The 22,969-nt window shown below is 57.4% G+C and overlaps 3 protein-coding genes across 4 annotated transcripts in view; all 3 read left to right on the forward strand.

Moving 5' to 3' along the window:
• The window catches only part of TRIOBP (TRIO and F-actin binding protein), a 16,972-nt gene extending 3,128 nt beyond the window's left edge, over positions 1-13,844 (forward strand). Inside the window, exons 1-14 of one of the 2 annotated variants that reach the window (XM_014964307.1) lie at positions 3,328-3,351; positions 3,775-3,831; positions 4,177-4,245; positions 4,799-4,888; positions 5,716-5,825; positions 6,293-6,851; positions 7,406-7,516; positions 9,538-9,685; positions 10,106-10,217; positions 10,675-10,834; positions 11,184-11,297; positions 11,613-11,699; positions 12,559-12,722; positions 13,063-13,844. In XM_014964307.1, the coding sequence (XP_014819793.1) occupies positions 3,343-3,351; positions 3,775-3,831; positions 4,177-4,245; positions 4,799-4,888; positions 5,716-5,825; positions 6,293-6,851; positions 7,406-7,516; positions 9,538-9,685; positions 10,106-10,217; positions 10,675-10,834; positions 11,184-11,297; positions 11,613-11,699; positions 12,559-12,720 (1,788 nt within the window). In that variant the 5' untranslated portion in view covers positions 3,328-3,342 and the 3' untranslated portion in view covers positions 12,721-12,722; positions 13,063-13,844. Of the gene's footprint in view, positions 1-3,327; positions 3,352-3,774; positions 3,832-4,176; positions 4,246-4,798; positions 4,889-5,715; positions 5,826-6,292; positions 6,852-7,405; positions 7,517-9,537; positions 9,686-10,105; positions 10,218-10,674; positions 10,835-11,183; positions 11,298-11,612; positions 11,700-12,558; positions 12,723-13,062 lie in introns of those variants that run through there. The other variant, XM_014964306.1, reaches the window with a different exon arrangement.
• Positions 13,845-19,380: 5,536 nt separating this feature from the next.
• Positions 19,381-20,301, forward strand: LOC106901088 (histone H5). Its single transcript, XM_014963428.1, has one exon. The coding sequence runs from the start codon at positions 19,508-19,510 to the stop codon at positions 20,093-20,095; it is 588 nt and encodes a 195-aa protein (XP_014818914.1). The 5' UTR covers positions 19,381-19,507; the 3' UTR covers positions 20,096-20,301.
• Positions 20,302-22,096: 1,795 nt separating this feature from the next.
• GCAT (glycine C-acetyltransferase) overlaps positions 22,097-22,969 on the forward strand; it is a 27,043-nt gene continuing 26,170 nt past the window's right edge. The window contains exon 1 of the mRNA XM_014963279.1: positions 22,097-22,175. Coding sequence (XP_014818765.1) covers positions 22,097-22,175 — 79 coding nt within the window. The remainder of the gene's footprint in view (positions 22,176-22,969) is intronic.

Consider the following 22,969-nt stretch of genomic DNA (forward strand, 5'->3'; position numbering starts at 1 on the left):
GTGTGTGTGTGCAGGGTTTGGGGAGGAAGGGAGGGAGAGGGGGGCAGTCCTCAACCCACTCTCATCCCCCCTCTGCCGGGGCTTGGGGTGCCCGGTGGGACCCCGCGGGGCTGGGAGGGGGCGGGGGGGGCTGTCAACCGACGCCTCCCCGGGGTCCCTCCGCTCCCTGGCACCGCTGGTCCCCGGGGACTCTGCCCCCGGCGGGCGCGCAGAGCCGTGGCTGAGGCTCGGTGCCTCTTTCCTTCCCTTCCCCATCACCGCCGGGCTCCCCTCCTCGGTTCTCCCCGGCCGCTCGCTGGAATCCCTTCATTAGCCTCCCTTCATTAGCGGTGGGCACCTACCCCATCTCCATAGACAGCGCTAAGGCTGTGTGTCAGCCTGGCCCGGGCTGAGGCCTGCCGAGCTCGCTGCACTGATGACCGCAATCAGATGCGAAATCTGCATCCCCCTCCTCCCGGACGTGGGGAAGCTCCTGCTCCCTGTGGGAACCAGATGCGGTTTTGGGGTAGGGAGTGTCCCTCCCTGGGGGCAAACCTTCCTCCATACAGATGTTTGCCAGCCCGGAGAGGGAGGGTGTTGAGCAGAGTGGGGTGATGGAGGTGACAGACCGGGCTGTGCCCGCCTGCGTTTCACCGGGGGGCAGTGGGAAAGGGAGAGCCCGTCTCCCGGTTGCTTTTGCAGCAGGTATAGTATAGATTTGGGAGCCACATGTGTGCTCCAGCCTGGCAGCGGTTTTGCTTTCACCAAACCCAAGCTGGAGTGGTTTTGCTTTGTGTTTTGGCCTGAGGCCCACGCCTTGCGGCCCGGGTTCCCTTTTTGGAGGAGAAGGAGATATTGCACTTTCCGGGAGGCCAAGCCCCTCAATCTCTCAGAGGTGAGAAGAAGCAGCGCGGCTCTGAGGAGCTTTTGGGAGCTGGGAGAGCTGGGAGAGCATGGTCATGGCAGAGGATGGCGATGGAAAAGAGCACACCTGACCATCCCATCCCTCCCCTTGGCCACCAAGCTTTCTCAGCCTGCTGCAGCCTCTTCTCCTCCACTTCTCCATCCTGGCGCCCCCGTACCACCCAGGAGCCATTCTTTCAATCCCACCCCGTCCCCTTTCCTTCTTTGGTGTTTACATTCTTCAGATACTTGCAGGCTGTTATCACCTCCCCTGTAGCCCTTCTTCAGCCAGAGCAGGCAGCTGCCTCTCCTTAACCTGCTGTTGGAAGCCAGTCCTTCCAGATGTCACCTATGTCCCTGGCTGCTTGGGGACAGAGGCACCCCCTCTGGTGCCTCTACCAGGCAGGGCTGAACGTGGAACTGTGGTGGGTATGGATGCACCAGGCAAAATTGCTGCTGCCTCCCAAGCCGAAGCCTCACCATCCGCAGCCCCAAGCTGTGTTTTGCCGGAGGTGCATCCTGCCTCATCCTTGCACCCGGATCTCTCCCAGTGGTTCAGCTTCCCTGCATGTTTCCTCCTCCTCCTGCTGCCGGGACGTTTCCTCTGGATGGGGGGGAGGTTCGGTTCCTGAGCTCTTTAATGCTGGGTGAGGAAGCTGGATTTGGTTGTGGGGAGAAAAGTGGCTTTAAGTGCTTTGGGCATCAACTGGTGCCTCGTCCTACGGGACAGGCCCCGCCATGACAAGAATAGTTCAAAGCCAACTCCAGAGCTGGGGGTGGCAGGGAAAAGAAAACGGGGAGCCTTGTGCAATTCACCCGCTTGGGAGAAGCCATCCAGGGGGATTTTCTGGCCCCAGCACTGAGTCAGGGACGGGCGGTTCTGGCAGGACTTTACGCCGGTTTTCCCAGCGGCATAATTAATGTTCATCATTTTGGCACCTAATGCTTCGGCATTGCAAATCCTCAATCGGACGAGACCCAGCTGATCCGTGCAAGAGCCCTGGCCAGGGATCCTTTTGCTCCCTCTCTCCCTGTGTTGTTTTTCTGCCGCCGCGGAGCCTGCCCAGCTCTCTTCTGCCGAGCGCACGTGCGTCCCAGGAGGGGGGGAGGTTGTGCTTTGACGTTTCGCCTCCTTTCCTTCCCTCCCGCCGCTCCCAGTTTGGAGCCGGAGCTGAAGTCACTGGATTGGAAGGGATAACGGGGGGAAAAAAAGGGTGGAGCTGCTGCCACGGGGAAGGAATTCGTTTTTGGGGTGCTTTTTCAGGGCGGCAGCAGGGTGGGCAGGTCGTCCGGGTCCGTAGGGATGGGGATGCACATGTCCCCCTCGTCTCTCAGCCACCGGCAGCGCCCGTCACCTCGGTGGGAGGTGAGACGTGGGAGCCCCCTGTGCCTTTTCACTCTGGTTTCTCCTCCCTTCCCAGGCGGCTCGGGGCCACCGTCGGACGCTTCTGGCCCAGCCTGAAGCTGTAGCAGCCGGTGACCCTCCCCTTGGCGGGCCTCCCCGTGCCTGCTGGAACCAATAGCTGGAGCGCCGGCACATACTGGGCTCTTGCCGCCCCATAACCTTGGGTGTAGCCCAAGAGCAGCAGCTCTGGGAGGTGGAAGCAGGGAAAGGCTTGGCCCGGCTGGGCAGTCAGGGTGCTGGGTTTGCAGGGCAGCTACAGCCAACCACCAGACTCCTTCTGGGGGTGCAGGGTGGCCATCAGCTTGCTGAGCCACCCCTTCTTGCCAGCTCAGTCTCGAGTGGTGGTTGCGACACTTGAGGAACGCTGGTGGGCTTCCCTGGGGCTGGCAGGTCTGGTGCAGACCGCTGGGAGGTCCAGCTCTGGCACTGTCACTTCTCTCCAGCACTGCTCCACCTGGCTCAGCTGTGGAAGAAGGGGCTTCCCAGGGAGAAGAGGCGTGTGGCTGAATTATTTGGTGGTGCAACTTCTCCGGAGCCAGCAGGGTTGGGAGGAGGGATCAGCTCGAGCCTGTTTGGCTGAGGGCGAAGCCAGGGAGAGCAGTTCCCCTGAGTCAGCTCTCCGGTGCTCCACCTTGGGAAGGAGATAAACTGGTTGGGATGCCGCACCAGTGGCGTGAGGTTAGGAGGAGGCGGGGAGGGGGGGGGGAAACTTCTTTCTAGCACGGGGTGATCTGGGTGAAACTCTGGTCATCCTCATCTTCGGTGGCTGGGCAGGGGGCAGGCTCTGCAGCCGGAGGGAGCAGGTAGGGCTGGGTGGTAAGAGAGGAGCCCCCAGCATCTCAGAGAGGGTTGAGTCTCGGAGAGGATCGAGCGCTGGTTGTGACTCTTGATTTCATCTCTACCCTGGGGCACATCGTTTAAAGGCAACGTGTTTTCACAGCTGTTAAATTGCCTCCTGTATGTTTGCGGTGAGGGCTGTTTCGTACCGAGCTGCTCGTGTCTTTAATAAATGATCGGTGGTGAAGTTACTGGAGGGACGTAGCTTTGAGGCACAGATGGCCAAGGTTTGGACAAGGCGTGTCTGGTTCTTTGTGACTTTGCCTCCATCTCCGAGCCAAGCAGCGCAGTGCTCCAGCACTCCCTTCTGCCTGCTCTCTTGCCCTTGCCTTCCCCCTCTCTGAATAAATACCTCCGAGGCACCTTGTGGAAACCTCGGTGCTGCATATTTTCCTTTAATTTTTTTTTTTAAACCTCTTTGCTTATCTCCTGCTTCCTCTTACAGGAATGACTGCCTGCTGCTGAGAGCTAAATCCAGTTCTCCTTCACCACTGGGTCCTATACCCCCATGACTTTCCTAAAAGCCATGCCAGGCTATTCCCACTTGTTGTTCTGCCACTGGGGACTCGCCTTCCACCCCCTGGCATGAAAAGCCCTTTTGTGGGTCACTCCCAGATGGTAACCCTCTGTTTTTGTCCTTTCCTTTCCAGCCGGATCTTCTCAATTTCAAGAAGGGATGGATGTCCATCCTGGACGAGCCAGGAGAGGTAAGCCCTTGGCAGGGGTCTGCCTCTTCCCCCAGCCCCTGCTGCTTAGAGATCCCTCGTAGAGCAGCTGATTTCCTTCCCCCTCCCTCACTGAGGTCACTCCCTCTGGGAAAGGCAGAGAGAAGCCTTTGGTGGCCTGGTGCCTCACTGTGTGCGAGCACGGAGGTTCATCCAGCACCCCTCTCCCAGCTGAGGGGTGTGAGGGGGAGCTGGAAGGGACATGGAGGAGGGGGAAGAGGTCGCAGCGCAGAGTGTCCCTTCCTATTCCTACACTTCCCCCGGTAACTTCCTATCCATTTCCCTCCTGTCTTTTCCCTTCCCTCCCCCTGCCCCATCCGCCTGCAGTGGAAGAAACATTGGTTCGTGCTGACCGACTCGAGCCTGAGGTATTACCGGGACTCGAACGCGGAGGAGGTAAGCATGGCCAACCTTTCTCCAGCCCTCTTGTCCTTCCCCACCCTGTGCACGTGGCCAGGGGGGACGAGAGCGCAGCCCTGGCACAACCAGCGGGGTCCTGGGGGAAGCAGCAACATCTTCTCCTCCTGAAAGGCAATGGAGGTTGCAAGCTGCAATTTGCCGAGGGGTGGTGAAGAGGATGGGTGTCTGAAGGCGAGTTGGCAGGGTGGCAACCCTGGCAGGGACTGTCCGTGGTGGGAGGTGAGGGGAAGGGGTGACCCCGTGTCTGGGCATCTCTGATGCTCTCTGTCCATGCTGCTTGGCTTAAAAGAGGCCATGCTGTGCCAGGGAGCTGAGACTGGAGCATCCACCCATGGTCCTGGCTGAGGAGGGTTTAGCCTCCACCATCTCCAGTCCATGCGAGCTGTGTGAGTGCTTTGAGCCTGCAAAGACATGAGCTGTGGGGTGAAGGCAGAGGTGGCCTGTGATTTGGTTAAGGTGCCAGCAGATGACAGGGGCTTTTTCAAAGCTGGGCTTGCACTGACATCCTAGTGGGTGGCTGTGCTTGCAGGCTGACGACCTCGATGGAGAAATCGACCTCCGCTCCTGCACGGACGTGACGGAGTTTGCGGTGCAGCGCAACTATGGCTTCCAAATACACGTGAGTGTCTGGCACCAAGGGACACTTGGTGGGAATGCGTGCTCCCTCCCAGTGCCAAGATGCTGAGACTCAAGCCATGCAAACTTTGTGCCAGAACAGCAGCCCAGCAAGGCTCACTGGTGACACGTGGGTGGCAGTGCTTAGGACATGAGTGCTGCCTGCCTGCAAAGGAAGGAGGAGGAGGAGGCGGCTTTGTAGAGCTGGCTGAAGGCTGTGCTGGAGGCAACCCAGGAGCCAAGTTAAACGCCAGGAGTGTTTACTTGACCCGTTGGCCAAGGCAGCTTCTCTAGAGCTGTGGGGAGGGAGTGGTGAGCCCTGCAGATCTTGGTGTAGCCTGGCTGACCGTGCTCAGAGTAACAGCCTGTACCCTGGATCCAGCCCCAATACAAGCCTGTCCTTGGCTACTTGGTGTAGCAGTGGGAGATGGCTGCTAAGGCTGCACAAAAAAAATAGTATTTCTATGGGTGTGCAAGGTCGGGCACTTTGTGGTCTGGGTTACGCTGTGGCCTCCTGCTGGTGCCCAGCTCCCAGCACCACAATAGCTGGATTGCACCAGCTCATATTTAGCCAATCTGCCAGCAAAGGTTCTTTTGCCTTTGCTTGGAGATACACATTCCTCATAAGAGTTAACAGGCTTCCCCACAAAGAGCGTGACTCCACTCCCACCCCTCCACCTGGCCACAAGAGTCTTTGAGACAGCGGGTGGCCTCTCTGGCACTGTCCACCACCCTTGCAAGTGGGTGCCAGGGGAGGTCTTGGGGGGTGAGTGGGACCTGCCTGAACCTCCACCAGGCGCTGACAGAGCCTCTATTGCCTCCCCATTGCAGACAAAGGATGCTGTCTTCACCCTGTCGGCAATGACCTCAGGTATCCGGCGCAACTGGATCGAGGCCCTGAGGAAGAACGTGCGCCCGGTCAGTGCTCCGGACGTTACCAAGTAAGAGGCACCCCGCACTGATTCTCCTCTTCCCTGTCCTGCTGCACCTCTACCCTAGCAGGCAGGGACCAGGAAGGTCCCTCTGGAAACCTGGCTGCTCCTCAATGAGCCCTGCCTGCCCAGCAGTTCCCCTGCCCTCCGCTCCTCCAGAACATGGCCTGGAGACACAGGCCGGTGGCAGGGGTTGAGAGCCTGATTGCTCCCTCCCTTGCACCCGCTTCTTGCCTCGCCACATCAGTTTAACTCAGTTTCACTGCTGATGTAGCTGGAACAGAGAGGGGGGTGAATCCTCCCCAGCCCATGGGGGAGCCCGTTTCACCCAGGGATGGGGTGCTGCAGGCCCAGCCCTGCACTCAGAGTGGGGTTTTGTAAAGCTGGGCTGATGGGCAGTTGGCAGTGTCTCCACCGGCATCCTTTCCCCCATGGTGCATCTCCTTCACCAGTCACTACCACCACTCTGCTTTCAGGCTCTCCGACTGCGATAAGGAGAACTCCTTCCGTAACTGCGTCCCACAGAAGGGCTCGCTCCGGACAGAGGAGCAGCAGCGGCCGGGCTCGGGCTCTGAGGGGAACTCGAAGGGCAGTCACTGGAAGGCGGACGGGCAGCGCCATGCCTTTGACTACGTGGAGCTGTCTCCCTTGCCACAGGACCCTGGGAACCAGGGGTCCCCACAGAGGACGAGAGGGAGCTTGAGGGTCTCCGACCGACCTCCCAAGCAGGAGGAGCTGGAGCGGGATCTGGCTGTCCGTTCAGAGGAGAGGCGGAAATGGTTTGAGACCCCCGATGGCAGGGTCCCAAATAGTGATGGCCTGGTGGGGGACTCTTCCCGCAAGATGGGGGAGCTGGAGCCCCCCGCTCCCCCGCTCTCAGAGGACCAGCGGATGCGGCTGAATGAGGAGATAGAGAAGAAGTGGCTGGAGCTGGAACGCCTGCCCTTGAAGGACTCACGGCGAGTGCCCTTGACAGCACTGCTGAACCAGAGCAAGGGAGGGCAAGGAGAAACCAATGAGGCGCTGAAAAAGGAGGTAAGAGCGTCTCTCCTCTCTGAAACTGGGATTCTGGTGGCTTCTTAGTGTGGTCCCTGACAGCAGGAGGCTCTGCGGAAGAGCAAGGCAGAGGTGCAGGGAGGTGTTCATTCTTTCTGGTTCCGTTGCCACTCCTCGAGTGCATGGGAGCTTTTGCAACCGGGTAATGCGAGGCCGGAGGCCTGCTCTTGCACACCTGGAGAGGTTTCCATGCCACATGTTGGTCCAGGGTAAGTTAGTTGGTGGCACTGCTTGCGTGGAGTCAGTGTTTCCCAGGAGTATATCTGTCTTCTCAAGCCTGCAAGCATTTCACCAACCAGCCTTTGAAAGAAGTTGGGATATCTCATCCCTTCCTTGCTAATGCTAACCAGGCTGGGTCTGGCTACGCTGGTTTGGTCCCTTGGCAGGCTGGCATTCCTGTGGGAAGCAGACATCCCCGTTGGCCATGCATGGTCCTCCCCAGCCCTAAGCCCAAGGTTCAGTTGTGGCACATCAGTTGGGTCATGGCACTCTTCCACCCCTGGCTGAGCATCTCTCTCCCCTTCCTGGTACAGGTCCAGTCGCTGCGGGCTCAGCTGGAGTCCTGCCGGGCCCGAAACGAGAGCCTTCGGGAGGCGTCGAAATCCCAGGGAGACAGCCATGTGCCCCGGGGGTACATCTCACAGGTGAGCAGGGCGCTGGACAGGGGATCCTGGGGTCTCTCCCAGTCCCAAACTGGGAAGTGCTGGGACTCGGCTCATTGCCCAGCAGGTATTGCTAATCGTTGGGTTTCCATGGCGAGCCTAACAGGGCTCACTTGTAATCAATGTTAATTACATAAAGGCTGGTGTGTGCTGCTTGGCCTTAAAGGGACCAGAGTATAAATGGGGAGGAGGAGGAGCATTTAGGGGGGAGGTGTGGGGTCTGTGCCCTGCTTTGTGCGTGGGTGTGATGCTGGCCTGGGCAGCTGGGATGAGCCATCTCCCAGCTTGGGAGTGGGTCAGCAGCTTTCTGCCAAGCTGCCCACGTGTTCCCCAGCAGTTTGCAGCTTGCCAGATGCGGTTCTTGCTAGCAGGGTCTCCCAAAGCCCTTGGTAAAAGCAGTCCGTCAGGCCCTGGGGAGCTCCTGTCCCTGCCAGAGCTGCCTGAGCTGACTGAAGGTCACTTTGACAGCACAGTCCGTTCGTTTCCTGGGACAGCACGTGGGAAAGCCTGCGAAGCAAAGTTTGCTCACGCTTCAGCCTCTCTTCTCTTTGTTTATTTATTCCCCCCGCCGTGGACTCATCCAAAGAAAGCGAGGTCACATCCCGCAGGGATTTCCTGGGGGGAGGCTGCCAATGCACCATGCTGTGGGGATTTCAGGATGTGCTGTACGTGTTGAAAGACACCCACGGGGGGGAAGGAAATTGGGGCTGGCGAAACCCGTTGCAGTGGGTTGGCCATACCTAGCCCAGATAAAGAAGCCCACGGGTGCTGTGGCACCCAGCCCAGCAGTCTCTCCGTCATCTTGATTTAATGTTTACAGCTCACAGGCCTTTTTAAGGTCAAAAAAAGCAAAAGGAGTAGGGAGGAATGGCACCTTATCTTCCAAATAACTCAGCTCAAAAGGTCAGCGTTTCACATCTGAGGCTAAACTTGGCCTTTCCCCAAAGGGCTTGTTCTCTCTCAGTCTGCTGAGGTTCGCACCCAGCCTGTGGGCAGATCACCAAATTGATCTCTCGCCTTTTCCTCTCCTTTGGTTGATCTGTGAAGCTTCCCAACTTCTCTCATCTCAGGAGGAAGGAAAGGCCGGCAAACACTTGCATTCCCACGTGTTGCAGCACCCTTTGTATCAACCTTCACCTTAGTATTGGGGAGAGGAAGGGGACAGCAAGGGGCTGTCAGGGGACACAATGGCTTCCTGGCTCTCTGCTGATGGCTTAGAGGCCCTGGCCTTTTAAAATAATACTCTGGCATGGTTTGGTGGTGAACAAATCCTTCCTGAGGGCCTTGCGGCAGTGCTGCCAGCATCTGGAGGGAGAGCTCCAGATGTGCTCGGAGGCGAGAACTGCTTTGCTTTGCTGTAACACCACTTAACCACAGCACTCGGTGTTGAAAGAACCATCCCCTTGGTCTCAGAGCTGTGAGAAACGAGGTCGAGCTGTGTGAGGAGGATCCCTAATCATTAGGCTTTGGGGAGGGTTCTTTGGCAACCTCCATCGGGCCGCAGGGTAGTGTAGGGTGTCGCTTTTCAGGAGAAGAGGCTCGGTTTTCATTGATTCCAGGGGATGCTGCTTCATTTAAAAGGCAGATCCTGGGATGCAGTTCCCGCTGTTGATCTCCTCCAGCCAGGCAGTGCAGCCAGGTGGAAGGGTTTGGGCTGGAATGTCGGGCACGTTATTCCCGGCCCTTGGCCTAAAAGGGAGGTTCCTGTCTTGCTGCTTCAGTTTTAAGCAGAGTAGGAGAAACATTTTGTCCTCTGCAAAGCACCGGAGTGTTGCAACGTGCATGGCCCTGTCAAATGGTTGTGCTCAGTGATAAAGGTGCCACTCGCTTTCCCAGGATGGTCTTTTCTTTCTGAAAGTGGTCTTTCTTCTCTCAAAGTGGCCCTGGACTTGGGTGAGGTTTGCAAAGGCAAATGTTAGCCTGGCTGGGTGCGTGTCCTGGCCCAAGCCCCTGCATGCCTACACCTTTGAGTCCCTCACCCCTCCTTTTCCCTGGCATGGCAGGAGGCCTGTGAGCGCAGCCTGGCCGAGATGGAGACATCCCACCAGCAAGTGATGGAGGAGCTCCAGAGGCACCACCAGCGGGAGCTGGAGCGACTGCGGCAGGAGAAGGAGAGGCTCCTGGCAGAGGAGGCTGCGGCGACAGCAGCAGGTAGGAGTGGACAGCAAGCCGTGCCCCTGCTCAGATGGGTCCCTCCCACCTCTCCCAAATGTCTCCTGTGAGAAACCAGTCATCCCAGTCATCTGGAGCCACGCTGCTTACTCTGTTGGTGTGATGCTGGTCCTCAGCACTTTCCGGTAGGCAGGCAGGACTGGCAGAGGTGGCAGGGAGCTCCCATGCTGCTCTGTGTAAGTCTCCTTGGCAACACTTGGTGCATCAGGATGACCCTGGGGAGTGGAGAAGGTGGGGGATGCCCCAAGAGCAGAAGGGATGGAGGGAGAACCTGCAAAGACAGGTCTGGAGCCTGCAGCAGTGAGAGCTTGGCTGGTTCCCTGGCTTCCCGTGTCTTCCCCAAGACGTGTCAGAGCTGGCACAGTCTGATCCCCTATCTCCCATTGTCCCTGTCCACAGCCATCGAGGCACTGAAGAAAGCCCACCGGGAGGAGATGAATAAGGAGCTGGGTAGGACACGAAGCTTCCAGCAGTGCGGCTCAGTCTCAGATGCCCTCCAGAAGCAGCACCAGTAAGAAACCACCTCTCCTGCTCCCCTTGCCCAATGCTGCCACCCCTATACTGGTGTCACAGCACCCCATCTGTGGCTGTAGCCCACAGCTCTGTCCCCCTTGCTGCCTCCCTAGCTCTGTCCCTGGGGGCGGTGGGTACCCAGTGGTGACTGCCAGGGCTGCTGGAGCTGAAGGGCAGGAAAGTTTATCCCCTGCTTGGTTATTTTCCCTATAGCTTCTCTCTTTTCTCTGTGGCTTCTTCCCTCTGTTTTCTTTATGGAAAGCTCCTCCATTTCCTCTGGATGACTTGAAGCCCCTAGAAGCACCACCTTTGTGTGCAGGAGGGTGGGAACTAAAACCTTGGTCCACAGGGGACATTATTTTGTGCCAATGACTGATGTGGGCAGAGGCTGCCCATGGCCAGTCAGGGGCCAGTGAGGATTGTGGGGCAGCAATGAGCTGGTGCCTCTTTGACAGGTTGGACGTGGAGTCTCTGAAGCGGGAGCTGCAGGTGCTTTCCGAGCAGTACTCCCAAAAGTGCCTGGAAATCGGGGAGCTCACCCAGAAGGCAGAGGAGCGGGAACAGACACTGCTGCGCTGTCAGCAGGAGGGGAAGGATCTCCTCCGGAAAAACCAGGCAAGAGAATGGCTTTCCCTGCCAGCAGAGACCAGGGAGCCTGTTTCTCCTTTGCACAGCACAGCCCCTCTGTTACAATTCCCCTGTTTGTTCATATTTCTTCCCTGGTATTTTTATCAGAAATAGAAAAAAAAATTAAGGGCCTGTCTTAACCACGGTGTTAAATACAATGAGTGCATTCCTTGCTGCTGGTTGTAAGGTCACCATCATCTATGGGCAGGGGGTTACAAGGAGATCTCTAAGCTGGGGCAGTGCTGAAGTGCATGAAGATGGAGAGGTCAGGACAACAGAAAGGGCCGTGCTATGGCTACCCTGACTTCTTTCTTTTTGTTTTTTTTTTTCCCCACAGGAGCTGCAAACCCGCCTCTCTGACGAGATTGGGAAGCTGCGAAGCTTTATTTCATCGCGGAGCTCTGGGGACCGCTCTCCGCACAACAACGAGCGGAGCTCCTGTGAGCTGGAGGTATGGAGGGTCCCCCTCGGGCTGTCCTACTGCCTCCATCCCCACCCCACGCCAGAGGTCTCCTCCTTGCGGCGGTTTTGGCTGGGAGCTGGTGGGAGGGGGGTGCCGGATGGAGCAGCAGGGCTGGTGCAGGAAGGAGGTACGCAAGCTTCCCCTCTGCCTCTCTCCCGGGGAGCTCACTCCGCTTCCTGCCCCGGCCCTCCTGGCCCTTCCTTCCTTTTCCACTGCCGCGCTTGCGCCAGGGCCCTCTGGCCTTTCCCAGGCGGTGGCTCTTGAGTCACCTCTGGTTCCTCTCCCCATCCCGTTCCGGCCTAGGTGATGCTGCGGGTGAAGGAGAACGAGCTCCAGTACGTAAAGAAAGAGGTGCAGTGCCTCCGGGAGGAGCTGCAGATGATGCAAAAGGTCAGTGTTTTCTGGGAACCATTGGGAAAGCAGCAGGAGAGGGGAGAGAGAAAGGGAGGGAAGCACCAGGGCTGTATCTCAGCAGGGTTTGGCTGGGTTTGATGGGATCTTGGGCCAAGACTCTCTTGTCACCTGTGCTCCTTGTCCCCACTCGCTCCTGAGCACATAGCAGCCACGCGCTCCCAACGGCGCGGGCTGGCATGGGCTTATCTTGCACAAAGGAATTATCACAGAGACTTTGCTGCTGGTTTCTCCAGATGCACGTACATATAAGCGTGGACAAGGCAGGAGCCCTTCTTTCCCAGGTGGGAAGCCCAGATAAAGCCTGCCTGGCACTCCTCTTCCCCAGCCACCTCTGTCCCCGAGTTGTCCCCTCACTGGGTGGATGTGTTTCCTTGGGCACCGTGTCTGGGTGTGCTGCTCCACTGGCAGCGGCTCCTTCAGAGGGATTTTCAAAGACCCCTGCCAAAGAGGTACCTGAAAGAGGCTTTGAGATCCAGTGATGCTCCAGGAGCTTATAACTTTCTTACTGAAGTGGCTGGGACCAGCCCTTTCAGCAGCCTGCATCTCTGGTGGGGTTTATTTTTCCCATATGCCTGGCCCAAACTCACACGAGTCATGGTAAAGCCCGTATCACCCCCTCAATCTGATGGTGCAGATGCCTGCTGTTGCAGGACCAGCAACTCAGCCTTCCTCCCTGGCCCAAGGTTTGAGAAGTGCTACCTCCACACTCTTCTGAATAGTTTCTGTATGGCCCAGATTGGGGTGGACTCCCTTCCTCTCCTGCTGGGCTCACCGTGCTGCCCCCCTCCCTAATATCAGCCCTAAAACCTGCTGACCCTTCTCCCTCCCCTGGCAGGATAAGAGATTTGCCTCAGGGAAATACCAAGATGTCTATGCAGAGCTGAATCACATTAAGGTGCGTTCGGAGCGAGAGATCGAGCAGCTGAAGGAGCACCTGCGCCTGGCCATGGCGGCTCTGCAGGAGAAGGAGTCGCTGTGCAACAGCGTCGACAAGTAACGGTGAGCACCAGGGATGCCGTGATGTCCCCTAGAATCATAGAACAATTAGAGTTTAGAAGGGACCTTAAAGATCATCGAGTTCCAAGCCTCCTGCCATGGGCAGGGACACCTTCCACTAGACCAGGTTGTTCAAAGCCCCATCCAGCCTGGTCTTGAAGCCACCTGCAGGGGCAAGTGACTGAGACCGGCTGCCCTGCTTCAACGGGGGTAGAAGCTTTTGGTTCCTCCTGCTCCACTCAGTGCTGAAACTTTAGGCTTAGAGTCTTCCTTCTCAGAAGGGATAGCATTTCTGCTCTTGGTGCAGTCTTTCTAAACTATTTCTGGTTTTGTCTCTCTCTAGGTCTGCTCTTCGTTTGTTTATCTGTTCTTGTTTTGTATTTGCTCCATTCCTCACTTGCGGGGAGGGGAAGATGGAATCCCATCCATTATCGCCTTGGCGAGGAATCCCACCCAGCCCCCAGCCTCCTCACTCCCCTCCCAAAGCTTTTTTGATGAACCCCTTTTGCCTGAGTACCTGAGCACATTGTTTGGACTGGCTCCTTACATGCACCTTCTTCAGGATTTTATATGTGAAAATTATATTTTATAGAGGAATTTTTCCCCCTGGGAAGAAGGGGAAGAGGAGGGGGAAAACCTTTTACTACATCACCAGCATTTTCTAACCTGAAAAAGAGAATCTGTTTTTCCCCCCTTCCCCAGTCCTGATGCTCCCGGCCACACAGCCACCTTCGGCACATATTCCCTCTCTTCCAAAAGTCTCCATGGCCCCCCTAGGATGTACGGTGAGGACCATGCTCCCCCCTCTCCGTGCCACCCCCAGGGACCTGTGGAGAAAACATGCAAGCCATAGGAGGGAGCCGCCGGGGAAGTCTGCCATGGATGTGCTTGCCTGGGACTTTTGAAAGAGGAGACCTTGGCAAGAGTCTGCATGATCGAGCTCTCTCCGTGACTGTCCTTTGGCTCCTTCAAGAACCCACATTGGCAGGAGCCCAGAGCCACAGGGTCTCTCCTTTCTGGGGAAGAGGAGCTGTGAGGCAACCTCCCCCAAGGTGGCAGCTGCTGCTGCTCTGCTGCGCCCTTCAACTTTTAACTTAATAAAATCTCCCCTTTCGCTGAGAAAAAGGTGGTTGTTAAGGGGAACCTGTCCCTAACCCCATGTGGCGGTGGCGGGAAGTGTAATTTCTCCAGGTTCCTGTGTAATTTTGGTGTATCCTGATCCATTTCTTTTCTCCTTCTGGATTTGGGGAGGGAAAGCAGCAGGAGCACTCCTCCCTGGGCAGAGAGCAAGAGGAGCTCTGCTGTGCTGTTATCCAGCGTTCTGCTCTACCTTTGGGTTTGGGGAAGAAATAATCTCCTTCACCACACCACCCCAAAAATCTCATGTGGACCCTAAGCCCCACAGAGGAAGAGCTGAGCCTGGGCTGCATTAGTAAATGCAGTATTGGGGGGGGCGCAGATGGTACTGCAAGTTACTGGCAGAGTAAACAGTGTATATAGATCCTGGAGATCAGAGGGATCTCCAGTGCTTTCCTCCTCCTGTTTTTGGATGAAGCACATTGCTTTTTTGGCAGGATGAAGGACCTGGGGGTGACCGCTCCTCATTCAGCCCCATGCTAATGTAAACACGAGCTGTTGCTCTGCAGGGAGGCTGCTGGCAATTACGGGAGAGCCCTAATTGCAGGCTCATGCCAGGGCTGGAGGCACCGTCTGAAGAGGGGAAGACAAAAAGGGTCAAGGAGGACACTTGGATGGAGGTGACTGGGAGGCTGGAGCACTGTGAGATGTGGGGATGGGAGCAGGGTGTAGGGACACGGTGGCAGCCGCAATGAGTTACGGCAGCACACCTTCCCTCAGTGTGTGATAACCTTGCTGTGGTATCGGTGGCCCCTGGGGCATGGAGGGGGCACAGGCACATGCAGACCCACTCCTCCATGGGCTACGGCTGTGGCAACTGCTTTCCCTTGGTGGGGCAAGCCACTTAGTAAGTCACAAATTCCGGTAAAACTGGGTTGCAGGCTTTCATCACGTGTGCGAGGCCCTTGGGCAACCCAGTGGATGGTGCAAGAGGCTGGGCACTGAGCTCAGCAGGCAGGTCCCCGTTGCACCCGTGCAGAGCCAGGGTTTGCTCTCGCTGGTGCTTGGCCTCCTGCCTCCAGACTACACACCCTCCCATCCCTGCCCTGACCAAGGTCCGGGCTTTTCCCTTCACCTCCCAGCAGGACACGGCTGGTGCCATTGAGTTTGGGATGGGGCAAACATCTGGCACGATGGGAAGGAAAGAGGGGACAGAGCAGTTCAGGGCAACTGCTTCCAGGCTGCAGGGGATGGTCGTGCCATGGGGGATTGGTAAGGACCAAGAGAGGAGAGGAAAAAAGTGGGGTTCAGGGCACGGTGTTGCAAACTGGGGGATCCCTGCGTGGTTTTAAGAAAACACAACAGTTAAAGCGAAAGTCTGTGTAGTCATACCTACTCCTGGGGGAGGAACCCCCCAAAAGTGGGGCACTGGGGCTAAGTGGAGGGTGAACAAGGGGTGAACCACAGGCTGCCGGTGCGTGCGCCTTGCCAGCCCCTTCCCTGAGGGGTTCGGTATCTCCTGTTTGTTTGGGTTGGTTTGCTGGCGTGGTGGTGTTTTGTTGTTGGTTTTTTTTTCCCCTTCCTGACTGGGGGCTGCTGACCCCGATAACCGTGTGGCATAAGCGCGGGTGCAATGTGTGGGTGCCTGACATGCCGTCGAGCCGCCCCTCCTCCGGGCTCTGTGGCTGTAGATCAGCCGCCGGCTGGGCAGGAGCATCCCGTCATCCCGGGGTGACGGGGGACCACCGCCTCCCAAACCGCCGCCGCGTTAATCAGGCAGCCCCCGTCTCGCCTGTGGCGGGGCGATACGGTCACCCCGTCGTCTCTGTGTCCCTATCTCCCGGGCGCAGGGGAGCTGGGTCGGGGGGAGAGTGGCAGGGAAGGGAGGTGACTGAAATGCCGGCGGGTGATGGGCATGATGGCCAGCGGAGCCCAAAAAGCACCCCAAAATCATGCCTGTGCCCCGTCCACTTGCTTTCAGCTGGGTTGTGGCTGTGAGAAACTTCCCAGCCTCAAGCATGGGGAAAACCCGCAGCCGTGTGGCACCCTGGTTGCATGAGAGTCACCATCCCAGCTCGCATAAGGAGCTTGTCCTTAAAAACCACCTTGTAAATCTTTTAAAACAGCGGTAATTGGTCCAGCAGCCAGTGGCAATACACTTTTGCCATTTATTGGCATCATTAAAGCCCGCTCTGCCCTTAGCAGCAGCCTGGCTGAGCGGCTTTGTGCTGGGCTGACCACACTGTGTTGCACAACTCGGGGCTCGGGGCTGAAGCTCTGATGAGCACGACTGGAAATTCAGCCAACTTCCCAGTTCTGCCACTGAAAAAGCACTGAAGGTCGTGGAACTGAGTGCCAGCCAGGCCAAATCCCACTGCTGGGTGTTTTGAGCCTCTTGGGAAATGGAAACCAGGTAAAACAAAATGTTGTCGCTGGCATTAGTCATCCAAGTGCCCCAGTGCTCTTGGATGGCAGTGAGCTGCCATCCTGCCCCTACAAGGCAGGGGCTGTTGCCCGGTGGATCAGTAGGACATCTACGATGGATGCGGTTTGACCATTTAAGATGAAATCCGCATCTGGAAGAGCGTAAATCCCCACAGGGTCTGGCTGAGCACAGCATGGGGAGGGAGGAGAAGGTAAACGGGATTATGGAGAGAATTCCTCTGCCAGGCTCTGTCCTCTGGGGTTCATCAGAGAAGTGGCATTTCCCCATGTCTGCTGGCTAACACCAGAAACAGCAGGCGCAGGAGGCTTGGAGCGGTTGGGTGGCTCTCCTTGAGGAGAAGAGGGGGTGCAGGGGGTAACCCACCCTACCCTGGGCATGGTGGCAGGTTCCTGTGGCCAGAAACACAAGCACAAGCCTAAACCAGGCACAGGGGAGCAGGTGGCCCATGGGAACAATTTTTCCTTCTGGATGGGCCCCCCCTTCCGTGCTGCCTGCAGTGGGGGCCGGGCAGCGCTGGACCCCACTTCATGGAGGTGGTGGGGCCGGCATTGCCCTGCAGTGACTGCATCCCACCTCCAGCACCGGCATCCCAGTTTTCCCCCAGGGAAAATCCATCTCTATCCTGGCCGTCTGGTGTTAAGGATGCATTGGTACAACAGCGCAGCGTTCAAGGGGGGGCTTTCCTGTATCAAGTGGGGACGTTTAGGGGGTTACCTTGGCCGGGATCCACACCCACCCCCCCCATATACAAGGTCATCAGCAGCCTGATGAGCTGTGACCACCCGTATGCCTTCCCTCCACCAAGTCGCCTAAGGGCATGGGGTGTTCCCCCCATTTTGATGGGCTAAAAATTAGGGAGCTGCTCTGGATGAAAGGGCCAGAACCTCCACGTACAGGGGAGAGGGTGTTTGCTCGCCGGCAGCGGCACCCGCCGGAGGAGGCTGAGCAGCCCAGCTCGGCTGCGGGAGCTGCCCAGGTGACTGGCTGAGATTAGAACCCTAATTTTCAGCTGGATAAAGTTAGGTAAAGCATCTGCCCTCCCTGCCTTCCCCCCCCCCCACTTTGCCTCCCCATCACTGCGCTGCCCTGATAATGGTTATTAAGGCTGGAGGCTCTGCGGTCAGCCCGCGGCACCGTGCCAAGCCCGGGAGCTTGGGGACGACACTGACACCCCTGCTCCTCATCTGGCCTCGGAGTCCAGCCGATGAGCAGCCCATCCACGCTTCTGACCGTTAAAAACTCGGGTGCAAATAAAAGCAGATGGTGCCTTATCTGCCGGCGCCCGGCTTCGCCTACGTGCAGGCGGCCAGCGATGGCGGTTTATTCCCGGTAAGGAAAAACGAGCAGTCCCTTGGCCAGCTGAAGAGTTGTGCAGAGGCCACCAGGGCTCGCTGCCCCTGCACTCCAGAGAGGATGGAAAGTGATGTATTCATCAGGTCTTAAGGGAAAAAAAAGTGGTTATTCCCCTCTCTAATTAGGAGCTCTATGCGCTTAATAAAACCGGGTGGTTTTCAAGTGCTGTGAACCCCTCCTGCTCCCCAAATGGGGGGGGTGTGTGTGTGAAAGAGCGTCCCTGAGGAAGGAGGCACGAGGGGATGCCCTCAGTGGGATGCACTTCTGCCACCCCTGGAAAAGCATCAGGGGGCCCAGTGCCTCCTCCCAGGCCAGGGACATGCTGCAGCCTCACGTAGTACGTGTGTGTGTTGGGAAGGGAGCATCACATATTTCTATTTTTATTTCCATTTCTATTTCTTTTATTATTTCTATTTCCATTTCTTCTATTATTTCTATATTCATATTTATTTATATATATACATCTGTATCTATTTTTATATAGATCTGTGTCCCCTGGCTGGTGGTTTTCACGCCCCTGGGCACCCAGGGTGCATGGAGGTTACAGGAAAGTGCCCACTGTGTTATTTTAACGCCCTGCCGAAGGGCTGAGGGGTTTGGAGGGGCTGGGGTTCACCTCCGAGCACCACACGGCATCTCGGTGGGCATCAGGTGGCTGGTACCCGCCTGTTTTTTTTAAAAAAATAAGAGGGAAAACATCTAAGTGCTACGGGCAAGAAGATGATAGTGGCCACGTTTAATCTCCCAGGAGCAGCCGCCTGCTTACGCAGCTGGGGAAGGAGGGCTGGTTGTCACTGCTACACCGTCCTGCTCCATCTCCTCACAAAGACTTATGTCCCCCCTCAAAAGGGGGACAGGCTGTTATTTGTGACCCCGGCCACCCACCTGTGAGGGCTGAGCTGATGTCCCCAAAGCACCTGGTGGGGGGCAGAGAGGGCAGAGAAGTGGGGCAGAGGCGTTGGGCTGTGGGGTACTGCTGCTGAGCCTGTTTTGACCCCAGTGCTCCCCCTTTTCTCCTTGGTGTCCCCCTCCCAGTGTCCCCTGATGTCCTCCCCTGTGTCCCTCCTTACCCCCTGATGTTTCTCACTATGTCCCTCCTTGTGCCCCCCTGAATGTCCCTCCATGTGTCCTGATGTTGCTCCAAGTGTCCTTGCCCTGTCCATCCTCGTCTCCCCAGTGTCCCCAGGTGCTTCTCCTTGTCTCCTCCATGCCCCCCCCACAGTGTCCCTCCTTGTCCCTACCCAGTGTCCTCCCAAATGCTGCTCTTTGTTCCCTGGTGACCCCTCCAAGTGTCCCTCCTTATTCCCACCCAGTGTCCTCCCAAGTGCTCCTTCTTGTCCTGCTGTTGTCTTCCCTAATGTCCTTCCTTGTCCCTACCCAGTGTCCTCCCAAATGCTGCTCTTTGTTCCCTGGTGACCCCTCCAAGTGTCCCTCCTTATTCCCACCCAGTGTCCTCCCAAATGCTCCTCCTTGTTCCCTGGCGACCCCTCCAAGTGTCCCTCCTTATTCCCACCCAGTGTCCTCCCAAGTGCTCCTTCTTGTCCTGCTGTTGTCTCCCCCAATGTCCCTCCTTGTCCCTACCCGGTGTCCTCCCAAATGCTCCTCCTTGTCCCCTGGTGACCCCTCCAAGTGTCCCCACTCAGTGTCCCCCCAGCATTCCTCCTTGTCCCACCGTTGCCCCCCAACCCCAAGCATCCCATCTCATGGCCCTGAGGTCCCTCACCGTCCCAGCCCGGCGGGCTCCCGGGGCGGGGGGGGGGGGGGGGGGGGGGGACCACGGGGCTTCCCCACTTCTCTTTTCCCCCCAGCCTCTCCCCGCCCAGGGGAGGGGGGGTCCCGGCCCGGTCCGGGACCAGGCTTTCCCACCGTTAAGGGAAAGGCTAGCGGGGCATCCCGGGACGAAACACCGACCATGACGGACAGCCCGATCCCAGTCCCGGCTCCGGCCGCCAAACCCAAGCGGGCCAGGTCGGCACGGAGGCCGGCGGCCCACCCCACCTACTCGGACATGATCGCGGCGGCCATCCGGGCTGACAAGAGCCGCAGCGGCTCCTCTCGCCAGTCCATCCAGAAGTACGTGAAGAGCCACTACAAGGTGGGACCCAACGCCGACGTCCAGATCAGGCTCTCCATCCGACGCCTCCTCGCTGCCGGCGTCCTCAAGCAAGCCAAAGGGGTCGGAGCCTCCGGCTCTTTCCGCCTGGCCAAGGCCACCAAGGCGAAGAAGTCTCCGACCAAGAAGAAGAAGAAGAAGAAGAAGGCGACCAGGAAATCCACGTCGCCCCGGAAAGCGGCGAGGCCCAGGAAAGCCAGGTCGCCGGCAAAGAAGCCCAAGTCTGCCGCCAGGAAAGCCAGGAAGAAGTCGAGGGCCAGCCCGAAGAAAGCCAAGACGACAAAGACTTTTAAGGTCAAGTCGCTGAAGTCATCCAAGCCCAAGAAGGCAAAGCGGTCGAAACCCAGAGCCAAGTCCAGCGCCCGAAAATCACCCAAGAAGAAGTGAGAAGTCTAGAGGCGTTTCGGTACTCTCCCCTTTGGTTTCTGTAAATAGCTTTTGCCTTTATTTTTACCCCCTTCTATTGCATTTTATAAAGAATTGATCTATTCCTGTCTGGAAATCGCTAAAACAAGGCAGTTAATGAAAGAAAAAAAGGAACATGTTTGTTATGGAGAGTTCCAATTTTTAAGAGTTATTGGTCTGGGTTTTTATTTCAACGTCTCAGAAATTTCTTGCGTGTCTGCTGTCTTTTTTTTTAACACTGGGCGGCTTGTTCTGTGTTGAGGGTGATAGTGACTCTGTGTGTCTGTCGGGGCTGTACAGGGTTTCAATTCCTGGTCCTGCCCCAGTTCCTGGGGGGTTGTGTGTTTGCTGGGGGCCGGGCAGATTTTGCCTGTGTCGGAGGGAAAGCGGGAACATACGGCTGCGAGAGCCACAGCCTTCCCGGGAGGAGGAAAAGGGGCTCTCGCTCCCTCCTCCGCCACCCCAGGTCCCCACCACGGGGCCGAGGCGAAGTTGGGCTGCTGGGTGCAAGGTCTGGCTGGCACTGGAGATAACCACTCATCCAGCCAGGCGATGGGGCTGCCTGCCTGCCTGCAGAGCCACCGGGGAGAGTTTTGGGGCAGGAAGGGGAGGGAGGAGGAGGTGGAGCGGGGCCAGAGTCTGCTCACAGTTTGGCTTTCAAGGAGTTGGAAGTGTCCAGCAAGTGGGAAGGGGTTGGTTGATCCCTGGGGAGGAGGGACAGACACAGCTAGGAGCAGCTTTGCTCCCTGGGGAGGAAGGGCCGGAGCAGGGCAGTGGGCATCTCTGCAGGCAAAGGCTGGGGTAGGCAGCCAGGGCGGCCCCGCTGTCACCCCGGGGCTGTGGCTTTGTGCCCAGCAGGGACTGGCACAGCTCCAGGGCCTGCCTGTCCCTGCCTGTCCCCTGCCAGCACCTCCCTCCTGGGGCAGGGATGGGTGGTTCTGATGGCCAGGGCTGGCAGGGATCCTCCGGGCCGGCCCTATTGCTCAGCAGAGTCTGAGCCTCGGGCAGGAGGTGCCTAATCCCGCTTACACAAAGACATCTAAGCTCCTTGGATGTCAGGACCCCCAACCACCTGGGCCAGGAGCTCCGAAATCCTGGGGGCTGTGGGTCCCCAGTCCCCTTGGGTTTGCTGTGCCTAAATCTTGTCGGCCCAGAATCTTCCTGATATCTAATCTAAATCTCCCCTCTTTCAATTTAAAACCATTAACCCTTGTCCTGTCACTACACTGCCTGACAAAGAGTCCCTCGCCAGCTCTCCTGTAGCCCCCTTCAGATATTGGGAGGCTGCTATGAGGTCTCCCCGGAGCCTTCTCTTCTCCAGGCTGAACAACCCCAGTTCTAGTCGAAGAACAACCTGACCTAGTCAAAGATGTCCCTGCTCATTGCAGGGGTTGGGGGGGTCGTGGACCAGATGACCTTTAAAGCTGCCTTCCAACCTGAATTATTCTATGATTCCATGATTCTACATGACCTCCTCATGACAGTTCCCAAATCCCTTGGTTCTACATAACATCATAGAATCATATGGGGTTGGAAGGGACCTCTGGAGATCACCTAGTCCACCCCCCCCCCCCCCCCCAGCTCCAGGCCCTTAATCATCTTTGTGGCCTTTTGCTGTCCCTTCTCCAGCAGTTCCCCGTCCTTCTTGAACTGGGGAGCCCAGAACTGGACACAGTGCTCCAGACGGCGCCTCCCCAGGGCAGAGTAGACGGGATGGATGACCTCCCTCCACCTGCTGGCCACACTCTTTTTTAATGCACCCAGTATTTGTAAGCATTGATTAGATCCCCCCAAAGTCTTCTCAAGACTAAAAAGACCCAAATCCCTCAGCCTCTCCTCATAGGAGAGATGCTCCAGCCCCTTAAAAATCTTTGTGGCCTTTTGCTGTCCCTTCTCCAGCAGTTCCCCGTCCTTCTTGAACTGGGGAGCCCAGAACTGGACACAGTGCTCCAGACGGCGCCTCCCCAGGGCAGAGTAGACGGGATGGATGACCTCCCTCCACCTGCTGGCCACACTCTTCTCCATGCACCCCAAGATGCCATTGGCTTTCTGGACCACAAGGGTACGTGACACACCCCCCCCAAACGACACTTCCTAAATCCCTTGGATGGGCTGGCCCAGAATCACAGAATCACAGAATCTTCTAGGTTGGAAGGGACCTTAAAGATCATCTTGTCCAACCGTCACCCTAACTGACAAAAATAGACACCCACACAACAAACAAGGAGCATCATCACTAAACCATACCTCCCAGCACTTCATCAACCCGTCTTTTGAACACCTCCAGGGATGGTGCCTCAACCACCTCCCTGGGCAGCCCATTCCAAGGGCTGATAACCCTTTCAGTGAAAAATTTTTTCCTAATATCCAGCCTGAACCTCCCCTGGCGCAACTTGAGGCCATTTCCTCTTGTCCTGTCGCCTGTGACTTGAGAAAAGAGACCGACCCCCATCTCTCTACACCCTCCTTTCAGGTAGTTGTAGAGAGCAATAAGGTCTCCCCTCAGCCTCCTCTTCTCCAGGCTGAACGACCCCAGCTCCCTCAGCCTCTCCTCATAAGACTCACTCTCCAGACCCCTCACCAGCTTTGTCGCCCTTCTCTGGACCCGCTCCAGCACCTCAATATCTTTTTTATGGTAGGGGGCCCAAAACTGGACACAGTCCCCTCCCAGGGACCCCAAACCACCTGCTTTGGGGGGCGCCTAAACCTTTTGGGACAGGGGGACACCCCCAAATGAAAGGTTTGAACGACACCGAGAAGAAGGTGCCCGAGTCCCTTTAAGGGCGGTGGGAGGGGGGTGGGGGCGTGGCCATAGCGTAGCCCCGCCCCCTCTGGCCCCGCCCCCGCCGGCGAGGG

Source organism: Calidris pugnax, unplaced genomic scaffold, assembly GCF_001431845.1.
Source record: "Calidris pugnax isolate Ruff unplaced genomic scaffold, ASM143184v1 scaffold44, whole genome shotgun sequence".
NCBI lineage: Eukaryota > Metazoa > Chordata > Aves > Charadriiformes > Scolopacidae > Calidris > Calidris pugnax.